Raw genomic sequence first — 16201 nt, 5'->3', positions numbered from 1 at the left:
AAATTCGATTTGATAAGAATCGACCGCACAATTACTTGGATTTGTTTAATCGAAGATTCAGCCATACCATTTTGAGTGTGAACATGAGGAGTTGAAACTTCAAAATTAATACTAATAGATTCGCAATAGCGAATAAAGGTTGTTGACGTAAACTTGGCAACATTGTCCATCCGAATCGACTTAATTGGAAAATCAGGGAATTGAGCACGCAACTTGATGATAAGGATGAGGAGTCAAGGAAATGCCATGTTGCGAGTAGAAAGAAGTGTGACGTGAGAAAAACGCAACGAAGCATCTTTGACTCCCATGAATTAATAAAATGGTCCAAAAGGAGGGTGTACTGGTCCATGGATATCGCCATGTATATGCTCCAAAAGTTTCCGGTGACTCACACAGTTCCTTGTGCAAGAAAGGACGAATCACCAACTTTCCTTGTGCACATGGAACACAAAGACAAGTTTTAACTTGATTCAAGTATTCCAACTTTAAAGGTAGATATTGAACATTATTGAGAATTCTCCTAATCATTGTATGGCTAGGATAACCTAGTCTATCATGCCAAAGATCCATTATATCACTATTGACCTTCGAGGAGATATTGGAGTAATGCCCTCATAAACCACATCGAAGACATGAATTCGATGAAGGTTTATCTTGACTTGACTTTGATTGATGATGCATTTGCTTGACTTGATTACTTTTAGGATATTGTTTCCTTTGTTGATCTTTCTTCCTCCTCTTCCTCTTCCTCAATTCTGTGCATATGGGTGTTGATGACGATGTTGTCGTCTAGAATAACTACTCTTGACATGCGACAAATCCTTGAATTGTAAAGGAGCCACAGGTTGACTAACTGGATGAAGTTTGTCATTCTTGAGGAGAACTTGGTGGTGTTACTCAATGACAAGAAGTACAAATAAAAGTTTAGCATATGTTTTAAAAGATTAAAATTTGCATAAAAGTTCAATGACAAGATTAAAATTTGAGGAATGAAAAGTACTTAACATTTTTTTGATTAGATTCGCCACTTGAACAAGGTTTTCATGACCGCAAATTTTAAGTTTAGAAACGATACCAAATAGTGAGGAATTATATTCAACAACTGTCTTGAAATCTTGAAAGCGAACTTGATTGCATGCATGCAAATTATTGGGGCCGAGAACAGTTCGTTGATGATGAAAACGGGCTTTGAGTTGTTTCTAGAGAGTTGATGGATTCTTGATGGAGATTTTTGGAGGCTTAGAGCTTGAAGGTGATGAAGGATGAAGATGAACGCTTCCGCCTTGTTCTTCCTAGCATTTGAGTTCTCCACATCATTAAAATTATCACTTATCGTATGAAGGATATCTTTTGTCGTGAGATGGCCTTCGACATGAACCATCCAAGTCATATAATTGGACCCATCCAATGTAACTGGCAGGAATAAGCATTTATCTATTTGTAGAGCTTGAGAAGTCATGCTAATGGTAACAATAAGGTAGATTAATATAAGAGAATAATTATAGAGGCTAATCGTGCTGATAACGTGTTATAGAATAGAGTGATTAAGTAAGATCAAAGAGTGATTAGATATTAATCAAGATCACAATACAATCTCTAGATAGAGCTCATACGCTATGCTCTTTTCTATATCATATCAAATGATTGAGATACATGAGTTTATGACCCACAAGATGATGGGATGCATGCATACTATTTACATTATGAAGTCTTGTTAACTAGAGTTTAAGACTAAGATAAGTATAGCATGACTCATGTTATGCATGATTTCATAACAACATGTATATCAACATTAATTACGGGGAAGAGAAAATGGAGAAAAGTGGCTCTTAGTGATTGTAAATGGGAAAGAATGAGGACCAAAAGGTAGCCCAAAGTTAGGTCACCCAAAGGCATCTTTTGCATTAGAGCTCTTGTTCTTTTGTACAAGTTGGATACCCTAAAGTGTCCCTTTCATAAATTACAAGCCCATTGGCCATTGTTCCTACATAATAAAGGGCGGGTTCCCCACAAATTACAATATAACCATGTTTCTTGCGTACATTTGGCTTAGGATCAATACTTGAGACTGAAAATACTAAAGCCTTATAGGGTTTGTTACAACTAAATAAATATAATATTATTCCCATTAACACATAGTTGGTGAGTTGTTGGTTATTACCAACATCTCTTTTCTTCTAATGGTAATCCATGCTAATGTGGCATAAGAAACTACTATAGAGTTGTCACTTCCATAGTGGTTTTCTATGTCTTCCATGTCATTGTTTTGATCATTGGCCACATTGGTTGATCTTCTTCCTCTACCACGATCTTCATTTGTAATTCCTCAGCTACCCACATAGTTGAGCATGTGGTTGTTCGTGCATGTCGATAGATAGTACATCATTGACTCATTTCTTGCTTCATGAAGCATATTCTCCAAACCACGTTTGGTGTAGCCCCATGTGCTTCATCAAGCATATTCTCATAAGAACTTTTGCATCTTGCATCATAAGAAGTTGATGTCACCTAGCTTATTCTAGCCTGGAGTGAGCTATGCATTTACATATAAATGATGTTGATGCCCATTACTTCTTCTCTTCATCTTCCTTTTGCTATAACAACACATGAACTGTGGTCGACTTTTTTTTAGTCACAAGTGTTTTGTACTCCCTAAAAAAGTGTTAGTTTGGCTTACTGACATGCATAAGTTGGTTTCTTCAATGAGAGCTTCAAGAGCAACACATAAACAACAAAGAGGTTATGTCAATAAATAACCTTCACACTTTGTTACCATATGAAGAGCTAAGAGTAATTTTATAGAGGATCAAGTATATATGAGTTGGAGGTAAATAGATTGCATGTGTGCGTGTGCGTGTGAGAGAGAGTTCTCTGTGTCTCTCTCTCCCTCTCTCCCCTCACGTTCGAACCCCCCTTGGGAGGGGGGTGGGTTGTTCGTGGCTCCACCCCCCACCCATCAATAGAGGGTAGTGTGATACTTAGACTCCCAAACTTGTTTAGTCAAACAAAACATGCATAATTTCATCACATCTAATCCAACATCTTGTTTCACATCGAAGTGTGAAATATGTGTTCTTTCCCTTTTCCGCAAAGAATATGGTTTTGTAGTTAGGTGCAAAACACACACACACACACACACACACATAGAGAGAGAGAGAGAGAGAGATTATATTATCATCTTCGGAGGTCAAATATGACCTATGAGGCCAAAAAAATTTACATTTCACGTGATACATGTGAAAGTGAGTAATGACTCTCGATGTTCAAGAACTTTACCAATGAATGTTGCATCGAGAGTGCACATTGTGATTGTGAGAGAAATTCGTACAAGGATTGGCCTTGGTCGAAGATGTGTGGAAAGCATTTCACGTGACACGTGTGAAAGTGAGTAGTAGTGACTCATGTCCAAGAACTTTACCAATTAATGTTGCAATCGAGAGTGCACATTGTGGTTGTGAGAAAAATTCGTGCAAGCATTGGGCTTGGTCGAAGATGTGTGGAAAGCAGAGCATTGTATCAAAGTGTGGTATTTAGACTCTCGAAAGTGTGCATAGTCGACCACTCTCATCACTTGTGCCCCAACGCCCCGTCTCACATTGCAATGCATGTGAGCTAAGTCGCATGGAAGCAATGGTTCGAATAGAAGCCAACAGAATGGGCTCTAATATGTATCGGTGTGCACGGTTTCCCCGTTCCGAGAAGAATATGGTTTTGTAATTAGGTGCAACATTTGTAGTATAATGTATGAAGCGTGAGCCTCCACATTTTTCCCATGTCATGATACATTGGCGTTGCAAAAATGCCTTATTTACAAAGGAATCTAGTGATGCATCGTGAAGCAAATGTGTTGCATCCCATCTACCAAATCACTTTTTCATCTCTTGCATCCAACTAGAACACAAAATTTTGCTTTTATGTGTCTTTTGGATCTTTTTGTGTGCTTCCCATTCGATTCTAGGACATAAGTCTTCATTTAGAGAATATCCATTAGGGGTTTGCCTTTGGGATTAGCTCTAAAGGGACATGGACTCACAAGAGGCAATTGCTTCTTTTCCATTGTTCAAGGAGAAGATAGTGTAACTTATCGTTTCATACATTGTCCAATTTCTCGTCGAATTTGGGGTTATAGCTCTAAGGTTTTGTAAGTTGTGTCACATTGTTATATGATGCCAAGACAACAATTGTTTGCACAATTCACACTGACCGAATAGAAATCAAAGATGGAGTTAGTTTTCCTATTTTTGAGATATTGGGGATCGTGTCATAGTTGGGATATTCACAATGCTTTTGTATTTGATGGTAGGCGTGGGGTTAGAGGATATTTACAAAAGTTGGAGTGCTAACATGGCTATTTTATTTATTGGCACAATTCAAAATTCTTTCCTCAGTACAATGTTCATCTTGCCTATTGGTGACTCAATATGTACCATTGCTTGAGGGACACTGCTCACTTGTGATACCATGGTAATGTTTCTTATACACGTTTATTAATATTATTATGTGTTTTCACTCAAAAGAGAGAGAAAGAGAGAGAGAATACAAAAGACTATAAAAAGACAATGTATTAAACAAAATGGGGTATAATACTTAGACAATGGTAAAGAACTAATTGATTATATAACGAAGTAAAACTAATGATAATCAGCATTAGATAGCCTATAGAATTTGGGATTAGTTTAGTATAATGGGAGAGATATGACACTCTTCAACATTCAAGGCCTACTTTTTGGCATGATACCTAGTATGTGCATGGTGGTGTCACTTAACATCAAGCTCAATCCTGTCATGATTCTTCTCTTGTAGGACATTTTGGAATTTACAAGACTCTAGAACTCAATGCTCAAGATTATGATTGGCCAAAGCTTTACCACATTGTGACAATCTAAAGCATCAAATCATCTTCCACCTAGCTTGGTTTAGCATTATCTAGTTCTAGCTAATCCCTGGAAGAGCATTTCAGTATATTTGATTGTTAAGCTCTCATTTTCCTAAGGCCCATTCATCTTGTCATTGATTGATTCACCAAGACCTCACATATCATTCCTTGTAGAATACCATCCCTAATGAAGCTACTATTTAGACATTTGCACAATATTTGTGATGGTTCATCAATTATTATCTTGAATTACAAGATTGATTGACTATGTCTATCTACATCAATCAAGATTGATTACCATGAGGAATTAGTTCACGAAAATTTTGGCTTGAAATTCCTATAACATCTTATTTAGCAAATTGGGGATGTTACTTTGCTTCCAACCATACTTGGGAGCCTATAGAGAATGTTCACTATCCAAAAAATTCTATGCTGAGTACTCACACTCAACATCATGTCATCATAAGAGTGGGATGGTATGACAACTATATAGGTATTATGCACATACACACTGACATTCGTCACATGTGTACAAAACGTGTTGCACAAAGTAGTGTGAATTCATAACTTTTGAGTTACAAAATAAGTAAGCTACCAATCTCTTATGTCATCTTCATATATAGAATTGTGTTTAGAAGCTTGAACCGTTATGGTTTAACCTCATCCTTGAGCCTTCTAGGTATTTATCTTGTATTCTAAGTTCTAACTCAATAATATATTAGATCCTTGTGAATCTTTCATCCCTTTTTCTTGATTGTTTAGTGACTATTCTACAATAATATGACCCAACAACATAAGTTTCAAATATTGAACAAGTGGATTTAACAACAAATCAATTGTTATGTGTCAAAAGTGGAATGGAGAGAAAATTCCTAACAAGCTTGGTGGAGTCTTCCACATATTCACTTGAGTTAGACTTATCAAAGAGGAACTATGTGATTGATGTGTATCTCTCTAAAATGAACAAATGATTGAAATCAACAAATGATTGAAAGTAATGAAACTCATGAATAATAATGAAAGTAATGGAAATCAACAAGTGATTGAAAGTAATGAAACACTCTACCCTAAATGACATTGTAACATTCACCCTTTCCCCAATGTGGAATACCCATGAAATTTTCAACATTCTCATGATATTCCATATATCGTGGCTAATCAAATCACAGTTTAATGTCATTGATGAATGCAACCATGGATGATAGCATATATCCATTGACATTTTTAAAACTCATGCGAGAGAATTTTGAATTAATTATGGATACATGACTTTTTAATGATAAGGAAAAATACAATCATAGTATAATATAGTACTCTAAAAGTTGTGTGCATTAAATCGAAGTGTGATAGTGCAACATTGTTGTATGTGTTACTCAGTTTGTCCCATGTTATGGGGCATAAGAAACTCGTCCTCATTAAATTTTAGGGTGGTAGCACAACATTGTATGGACACCATTTCCAAGCTTAAATTTTCATGAGATGTTGCTCCATTTGTCCTACATTCTAAGATGCATGAAACCAATCTTCTTTAAAAACAAGAAGCATTATCATAAATTAAATAATCAATTGTCCATATAAGGTAAATATTGATACATTATGTTTTGCATGTCATACTTTAGATTCACATGGCTATCTTTTGAAACTCTTGAAATTTAAATATATAGGCATGATGTCTACATACTAGTAAATCACGACATTAAGACTGTGGTTCAAACTTCAAGTCTTGGGGGAGATTTGATTTGGCAGGCATTTAGGAACTCTTTAATGTTTTAGTTAAGAACATGCATAGTAGTGGTTTACAAGTGAAATTTTGGCTTTACAAAATTGACGCTATAATGGTTTTACAATATGACATTAAAATGTCTTTATAACATTGAAATCGACATATTTCTATAATACAAAGGTGAGAGCAATAGCATCGCCCCTTAAAACACAATGCCAATAAAGTCAATGTTGAAGCATTACAGACATACAAATGCAAGTGCACATATACATGTATGTATACCCACATATACTCATACCACCATGTTCAAACTAAAAAAACATTCTTGAAGGGTAATTACATATCAACCCATGGACAATGCAGTCACTTGATGTAGCAACACTATTGGGGAAAATGTAAGGGAGAATGAGGTCTATCTATGCAAAACCACTTTTGGGGAAAGAAAAATAAAGGAGAATAAGGTCTTTGTAAGCAACAACTACCTCAACAAAAAGCTGTGGCAAGAATCTATGAGCCAAAGTAAAGGAAGTCACATGGTAAGGACAATATAGCTGTTGGGAAAAGCAAAAGGAATAGAAGGCTCAAAGTGAGGGTTGGAGATACATACCATATAAGTGTACGAGGGAAAGGTGAGGGTAGATAAGATTCAAGAAAGGAGCTTAAAGAAGTTTAAATCATTGTTAGATATGTGATAGATATCAAACATTTACTTTATTTAGCTTCCCTTGGTACTAGAGCCCATGCATAATATGTAGAAAAAATACACAATTATTAATGCAAAGGCGTATTTTTTAAAGAAAAAGTGTTGAATCAATTAAAGATAACATAATTGTGGTGGTACGACGGCAATTTTCAAAATTTGAGGTTAAGACCATCCGTTTGCGTGGAGTTGTTCAAAGGTAAAAAAATAGAGGATCACAAATTACAATATATGTTCCTATGACTAAAAGGGATAGTCATGAAGCCTAAAGGCTCTTGTGGAAAAACATAACAGGAATGCGAAACACTGCGAAACTCGAGAGGGGGTTGTTCCCATGTGAGGTAGCGAGTACCCAACCAAGAGTCATATTTTTCCAAATTAGATACTCGTCAAATATGTCCAATAGTGTGTGTTGGTGGGGTGGGGCATACTAGAAGAATGCAAGACCCGGTGAAATTCAAGATAGGGTTGCTTTTGAGTGATGTAGGAAGTATCAAACTTGGAGGCAATATTGCTTTTGAAGAGGCGCTCTCAAGATTGGGGGACATGTTGGCATGTTAAAGGAATGCAAGAGCTTGTGAAACTCAAGACGGTTTCGCTCTTGAGTGAGGTAGGAAGTACCAACCCTAGAGTCATGTTGCTCTGAAACCATGTGTGTGTATTGGTAGGGGGCAATTTGATATGGTTGAATCCATGTGTGGATGTCATCCAACCTCCAAGTCGATTGTGCCTTCCATTAATTTTACGATGTATGAAACAATTTAAAGCTTGTATATATGTACCCTTGGTTTCTTGCCTTCTACTCTTTCATGTGTTATTTTACCTTTTTTTAAAACACGTGGGTAGCATGACATTGGATGAGAGGGTTTGTAGATCTCCTCCAACTTAGTGATGTGTACCACATGTACATTTTACCCGTCTTTATATTTATATCTCAGTGGTTATACCCCATTTCAAGAAAGCAACTTTTCTCTGACCGTGTCATTTGATAAGACAAAGTTGGATGAAGAAAATGGATTTCTATTTGAGTTTGGACTTGTGAAGTTGAGCTTTCCCTCTCTACGATAATATAAGACAATTGAATATTTACGTGTGAATCCATCCTTGTTGCATTACAGTGACACACACATAAGAAAATGCTTAATCTCTATTTATTTTAGATTTGGAGTTGGAAAATGGTGACCAATGGCTTGTGTTGCACCACGCTTCATAACTAAATAGTAGAGCCCAACTGGTCTCTACCCTAAGATCTATGTCAAAGAGAGCCACATATAAAATGAACCTACGGGCTACACCCATAAATAAGATTATGCTACCTTGTTCTTTTTATTTTCTATTTTGGGTCAATAATGCTTATACTACAAAAGAACAAAACCATGCACAATAGACATGTGTGATGTGAGAAAAACACATCGTCCATACCATGATAACCATTTAACATTAATTGTTTATGCATGTAATCGCTTAAACACTCATAAAACAAGTCGAAACATGTGCCTGCATATCTGTAAATTAGGAGTCGCATTTAATAGGTGCTTTCTTTGTATTTCAAAAAGGGTGTTCTAATTTTGTCGTATAGTTTTCTTGAGGTCTTCAACGTGTTCCGTTATTATGGTTTCTAAGTGTTCAACATGTTTTGTATTCTAGTTTCTTGGGGTCGACAACGTATTGATGTAGCATTTTGTGTTATTATGGTTTTGCTCCTTTTCCATCCAAGAAATTAGATAATCGCCATCAATGTAAATTGGCAACTTGCCATGAGAAAATACTTGGTTCTATTAATTGACAATGTTACCAATATAAATGCTAAATATGTTTCGGCTTTCAGCTTTCTTCATCCATGTACGGAGATGTAACAAAATTTCAAGGGACGTGAATATCAAGAGATTATCAGCCATCAGAATGCTTCTTTCCTGAATTCAACATGATGAACTATTGCATGCAACTTGGCTCGATGTCGACAACTCCAACCCCTACCCCACCATGCTTAAGTTCCCCAAGTATCATCGTTTAATTTTTTAAGCTTGTTTCTCGGAAAGACCTGTAAAGAGAACATAACTCGATAGAAGTATGTATATGGGTTTGGTATTCAAGCCTTATAAATAAATAGTTTCGAGCATCGTTTCTTGAAATTGCATGGATGGGAGAAAGGGAAACTACGCCAAAGTGTGAGGAAAAAAAGAGAAATTTCGCGAGTCTCTGATGTTGAGTTGCCGTGTGTGGTGGGTGGGCATAATGGTTGTACTGACCCACCCCCGAGTGAGTGAAGGTCTCCACTCCCGACCACCTAGTTAGGTGTGTGCATAAACGCGCATACAATAGGCATAAACGCTCACAATTCACAAGGGGGGAGGGGTCTGCTTTATGGATTCAGACAAAAAAGAGAAACGATAGTTCCCGAGCGAGCGAAGAGGCGGGAACCGGACCCTGCAGAACGCATCGAATCTCTAAGTGGGCGCTATATAAAATGTAATGCGAGAATGGATGGCCGCTTTATAGGCGGTTAAATTCCGGAGATTGGTTGGTCGCAAATTGCAATGCAGACAAGAGGACAGAGGACAAATGGGCCATAAAAAGCCCAAAATGTCCATCTTCCAAGGATGCACCAAAGCCTTGCCATTTTTTCCTAGATCATCTCTCTCTAGACTGACTCTCTCTCTCTCTCTCTCTCTCTCTCTCTCAGACATCTATGTCAAACACCTACTCACACATTCTCTCTCTCTCTCTCTCCCAAACATCTATGTCAAACACCTACACACACATTCTCTCTCTCTCTCTCTCTCTCTCTCTCTCTACTAGTTGCATGCGTTCAAAGCTCACCATACCCCATCAAAAAAACAATGAAGGAGTAGCTTCCCCTTCCTTTGCACATTAATCATTTCCTCTTCCTCTTTGTTTCTCGTTCTTTAATCCTTCACCCCCCACCCCCCCAATCCAAAATCTGTGCTATGATTTTAGGGTTCCGCACATTTGTCCTCAATTCATAGCTTTAGCCCCCCCCCCCCCCCCCCCCCTGTTTTGGGTAATCTGTATATACCAATTTAGGGGTTGTGAAATTGTGTTTTTTTAAGCATGATTTCTCTCCCAAATTGAATGGGTTTGCTTCAGCTCTAGTTGAAGATGTCAGTGTCAAACCGGATTGGTCCAAAATCAAAACCATAATTCTTATCCCAATTGAATGGGTATTTTGGCAAACTGATTCAGCTGCATTGATCCACAATTCTCTTCCAAATTGAATGTGTTTCTGCTTATTAAAATTTATCATTAGGCTGAATTGATCAAATTTAGCATGGAATTAAGCTAAATACATTGGAAGATATCCTTGAGCTGTATTAATCGAAATTAGCATGCAAGTAAGCATAATTGTCTAACAGAATCCAAATTTATTGGTTTCTCCCTATCGAAAGTTTATCACTGCTGGGCAACACTTATCCAAATTAGCATGGAATCAAGCATACTTCTCTTCCAAACCAAATGGGGCTTTGCCTAACATTCAAAGATACCATACGGCTGCAGATATCCAAATCAACATATAGAAACAAGCATAATTCTCTGCAAAATTGAAGGGGCTTTGATTATTGAAAGATTGTCACTGAGCTCTAGTAATCAGGATAATTCTCCTCCAAAATATGCTTTTGTCCATTGAGGTATAATTGGGCTGCATCCATCTAAATTAGCATATAGCCATTTCACTGCTTTTTTGGATCCTTTGCATTATTAATTAGCATGCCATGGGAATATGCTATGGCAAAGGAGCTCAATTTGATGGTGATTCAACACGAAACAGTATTGGATTCTATGTAGAACAAATAGGAGATTCGGGAAACGCTGCAAATGTAGCCACAAACAGAGAATCTAATCTGTCTGCTTCAAGACAAAGACAAGGAAGTACAACAAATAGAGAACCCAAATTGCCCTCTACAATTAGACGAGAAGGAATAACAAACAGAGAACCAAACTCTCAATATAGAGCATCTCCAGGCTATTGGACATGGACATCACCATTCCGGTCTCCTTTCAGATCGCCTTTCCGGCCTCAGAGTGAAAGCTCACCGGCTAATGGCACACCCCGACGCCTCCAAAAGAGACCCTTCCCTCCTCCCTCCCCTGCAAAACACATACAATCAGCTCTTCTTCGGCGGCGTGGAACAACAAAACAACCCATTAATGGAGAAGCTGTTTCTATTAATAATCAATGTGATCAAGACTCTTCCGATCATGCTTTACAGAAACCCCTTCGGAAGTATTTCGGATATGCGAAGAACTTCACCATCAAATATGAAATTGCTGAAGAAGTTGGACGTGGGCATTTCGGTCATACTTGTCGAGCCATTGTCAAGAAAGGGGACCTGAAGGGACAATCTGTCGCTGTCAAGGTCATCTCTAAAGAGAAGGTGACATATTTCTCTTCGTAGTGTAACGCAGCCTAAAGTTTTCGGAGCTTCATTCAAATCTCTCTTTCATGGCTTAAAACTCGAATAGTGTCTCTGAATCTCTTTGCACAATCCTATGTGACTCTGATGAAGTTGAGTATAAAGCTGCTCCTAAATCCAATGTTGCTCATTTTGTTTTCAGATGACAACAGCCATTGCCATTGAAGATGTAAAAAGAGAGGTTAAAATACTAAAGGCACTTTCTGGGCACCCGAATCTCGTGAAGTTCCATGATGCATGTGAAGACACCACGAATGTGTATATAGTTATGGAGTGAGTTCATTTTCTTGACATTATAATCATTATGTAAGTTCTAAAGAGCCAATAATTATAGGATGAGTGGGGAACTGAGGTATGTGTTGCTAGATTTGGATTTGATTTGTAAGTTTTCACAGGTTGTGTGAGGGTGGTGAGTTGCTGGACAGATTGCTTTCAAGGTATATATTACTGTTTTTGCCATCACTAGTTTCCTTTACTATCTCTAGATTTAGTTTTTTTCAAATGTAAATTGCCATGGATTATTGTAGAGGTGGAAAGTACTCAGAGGAGGAAGCAAAGGCTGTTGTAGTGCAAATTCTGAGTGTGATATCCTTTTGCCACTTTCAGGGAGTCGTGCATCGCGACTTAAAACCAGAGGTATTTCTTATTTGTGCATGGGTCGTTCATTAGTGCCTTAAAATTTCAAAAGAAACTTCATAATCAGCATGAATATGGTGTTGTATCAGAATTTTCTCTTCACAAGTAATGATGATAATGCCCTGCTTAAGGCCATTGATTTTGGACTATCGGATTTTGTCAGACCAGGTACATGAAAACATCAACAAAGAAAAATGTTGGAAGTTTGTGTATCATGATGGCAAATGCTTGAAATCATATATGACACTCTTGATTCATTACAGATGAAAGACTAAACGACATCGTTGGAAGTGCATACTATGTGGCACCAGAGGTTCTTCACAGATCATACAGTTTAGAAGCGGATATATGGAGTGTGGGAGTTATAACTTACATTCTATTGAGTGGAAGTCGGCCATTTTGGGCACGCACAGAATCTGGAATATTCAGATCGGTATTGAAGTCGGATCCACCTCTTGATGTAGCACCATGGCCATCAATATCTGACGATGCAAAAGACTTTGTTAAGAGGCTTCTAACAAAGGATCGACATAGAAGAATATCTGCTGCTCAAGCATTAAGTATGTACAGTGCTCCTATTTCCTTTGATGGAACATGTTTAAAAAGGGAAGAGATTATTTTGGGTTTTTGTTGATGTTTCAAGGAGTAAAGATAGGTTGTTTCCACCATTGTGTCAGCTCATCCTTGGCTACGTGGACTGCACAAAGTTCCTCTTGATATATTAGTATTCAGGCTAATGAAGTCCTACCTCAGATCATCCATTATACGGCGTGCAGCTTTGAAGGTAAGCACGTTTTACACATGATCAAAAAAATGTTTAATGTGATTAGGAGAAAAAAAAAGAGAAAAATCTTTTGCTGTATTTCAACAAGAATTGGAACTTAAATTTCTAATATAGCCTAAACAAGACCAATATGTAATGCGATCAAGAAAAAAGGAACTTCACTGCTATATTTCAGACAAGTCATTAAGAATTAGTACTACACTTCAAATAATTGGAAAAAACTTACATATGCGAAAATTTTCATGTGGTGAAGGCAGAATCCATTGTTATGTTTCACAAAATTTGGTAAGAACTTAGAAATAACATCCAATTACAAACCACAACCGCATGCAAACAAATGTGTGACAGTGATCTAAACTGACGGCGTTCTCTCAAAATACACTTTTACTCATATAAAGCAGCACAAACTTAACATCTCCTTTCTGAACTCTATGCTAGTTTTTTATAGTCTTGGGAGACAATTGCCCATAATGTGGTTGATAGCAAAAACAGAATATTTATTAGGTTGGCAATTCCAAGGTTTTGATCATTGTGTGAATATTGGATGAATATCCTAATTTCCAAACTAGATTATCAAACTCTATCTTGTGCCATTTCAGAGTGAGATGCATTCACATTAGTGGAAAAAGGATAAAAAAAGAGAGATTTCTTCCCAGATAATTTCTAGGACAATTCTGCCTCATTGGCCACATGATAAACTGGTAATAGTAAAAAGTATTCCCACGAAGAAAGACTTGCATGAAAAACATTTTGGAAATTTAATTTCAGGCATTAGCAAAGACATTATCAGAAGATCAGCTATTCTACCTACAAGCTCAATTCACAATGTTGGGACCAGTAAAAAATGGCAAGATATCTTTGGAGAATTTCAGATCAGTGAGTAACCCTTTATTTTATTTAGCTTCAAATGTTTATTTTCCATTCCTTTCTTTTGACATCTAATAGAAAGGTATACTTCCCTCACAGGTCCTAACTAAAAATGCAACCGAGACAATGAAAGCCTCCAAGATATTTGACATGATTGCTCCTGTATGTAATCTCTTGTCTCTTCATAAATGGTATTGCATAATACAATAAAAGAACATACAATATCCCACTGCAACTAAACTGAAATCTCAGCATATAACAATCACCAATAACATCAATCCAGAAAATGAAAGATGTGCTTCATGTGATAGTTCATAAGGTTGAATATAGCCTTGTTGTTCTTGTCATTACTAACTCCATTACAGAGCTAAGGCATGAGTTTCTGTGGCCAGATTGATGCAGCTCAATCGAAAAAGATGGACTTTCAAGAGTTTTGTGCAGCAGCTACAAGCGTTCCACAACTCGAAGGTCTTGATACATGGGAAGAGCAAGCGAAAAAAGCTTACCAGATCTTTGAGAAAGAAGGAAACCGAGTTGTGCTGATTGAAGATCTTGCTCGAGTGAGTACTTTCTCTACTGCGAAGATGAATATATCTATCTCTCTTTCTATTATCCATTCTCTCTTTCATAGCTCGTTCTATTGGTTGAAGCAAAGAGGTGAATTGTGATTCAATTTCCATTTTAATTTTCTTATATTCTGTTCAGGAGCTTGGAATCCCGTCGTCAATTCCTGCTCATGTTATTCTGCATGATTGGGTGAGACATAATGATGGAAAACTAAGCTTATTTGGGTTCACAAACTTGGTACGCGGGATGCCACCACGAACTAAACATCAACAGCCCCCTAAATAATTATTTCATGGATCCAACTGATAAAAGTATACATATATAAATACCTTCGATTTTGATTATGGTTGTAATTTTATTGCATTGAGCTTTCTGGAAAGGATTCTTTCTTAACAAGCTTACTTAGGCTAGCCTTGATAAAAGCTAAACCTCATCCCTCTGCAGTAGTTGTTGTGGAGGAATGGCTTCATGGGGATAACACCCTTTGCATATTTAAACACATTATTTCCTATAAATATCATTTCAGCTATTCATACAAAAACATCAAGTTGGCTCAGATTTTTTTAACTAGATGGAGGAATGGCTTCATGGGGATAACACCCTTTGCATATTTAACACATTATTTCCTATAAATATCATTTCAACTATTCATACAAAAACATCAAGTTGTCTCAGATTTTTTTAACTAGATGCCCTCTATCAAAACTCTTGAAACTACACTAATCAAGATCTCCATGAATCGATAAATGTAAAACTATGTACTTCCATACCTCAAAACTACACTCATGAACGAGAGGAATGCACTCTTTGTCCCTCTCCATATAAGCTTTTTCAGTTCTCCTCTTAATATGCCTCATTGTTTCAGTAATAAAAAGAAAATGGCATATTTGTGGCACCAGCTATTGTGAGATTAAGTCTATTTCGTAGCTTTTCCTTCAGGGGTGGCAGCTTGACTTCATATAATACTAGCATCATTCATTCAGGTTCTCGAATTCATATACGTATATACATACATATATATATACCTATACCTATACCTATAATACTAGCATCATTCATTCAGTTTCTCGAATTCATATACGTATATACATATACATATACATATACATATACCTATACCTATACATATACCTATACCTATACCTATACCTATACCTATACCTATACCTATACTTATACTTATACTTATACTTATACTTATACTTATACTTATACTTATACTTATACTTATACTTATACTTATATACATATACATATACATATACATATACATATACATATACATATACATATACATATACATATACATATACATATACATATACCTATACCTATACCTATACCTATACCTATACCTATACTTATACTTATACTTATACTTATACTTATACTTGTATGTATTTACGATATACATATATGTATACGTATAAACACATACATATACACAAAGAGAGAAGACATTTCTTGTTTTGTTGCAACCTCATAAAGAGATGCCATGTATATGTATGTATATACAAATGTATACGCACATACATATACAAAAAGAGAGAAGGCATTTCTTGTTTTGCTGCAACCTCACAAAGAGATGCCATAACTTCATGACACATGACCATCC

General features: G+C 36.7%; 1 protein-coding gene across 2 annotated transcripts; it reads left to right on the top strand.

Moving 5' to 3' along the window:
• Window positions 1-10978: 10978 nt before the first annotated feature.
• Window positions 10979-15129, top strand: LOC147864868 (CDPK-related kinase 7-like). 2 transcript variants are annotated; one of them, XM_087319042.1, is made up of 11 exons: window positions 10982-11693; window positions 11875-12005; window positions 12128-12169; window positions 12260-12368; window positions 12458-12536; window positions 12632-12928; window positions 13046-13152; window positions 13921-14028; window positions 14119-14181; window positions 14412-14579; window positions 14725-15129. In XM_087319042.1, the coding sequence occupies exons 1-11, from the start codon at window positions 11031-11033 to the stop codon at window positions 14869-14871; spliced, it is 1914 nt and encodes a 637-aa protein (XP_087175168.1). In that variant the 5' UTR covers window positions 10982-11030; the 3' UTR covers window positions 14872-15129. The 2 variants fall into 2 exon arrangements, with proteins under 2 accessions (XP_087175169.1, XP_087175168.1); XM_087319043.1 differs by lacking the exons at window positions 13921-14028; window positions 14119-14181 and having other exon boundaries at window positions 10979-11693.
• The last annotated feature ends 1072 nt before the right edge of the window (window positions 15130-16201 follow it).

The sequence above is a fragment of the Azolla caroliniana genome, unplaced genomic scaffold (assembly GCF_043228905.1).
Source record: "Azolla caroliniana isolate FFs.n. ecotype wild unplaced genomic scaffold, voAzoCaro1.0.p SCAF_4, whole genome shotgun sequence".
Taxonomy (NCBI): domain Eukaryota; kingdom Viridiplantae; phylum Streptophyta; class Polypodiopsida; order Salviniales; family Salviniaceae; genus Azolla; species Azolla caroliniana.
This window is presented reverse-complemented; position numbering and strand designations above follow the sequence as displayed.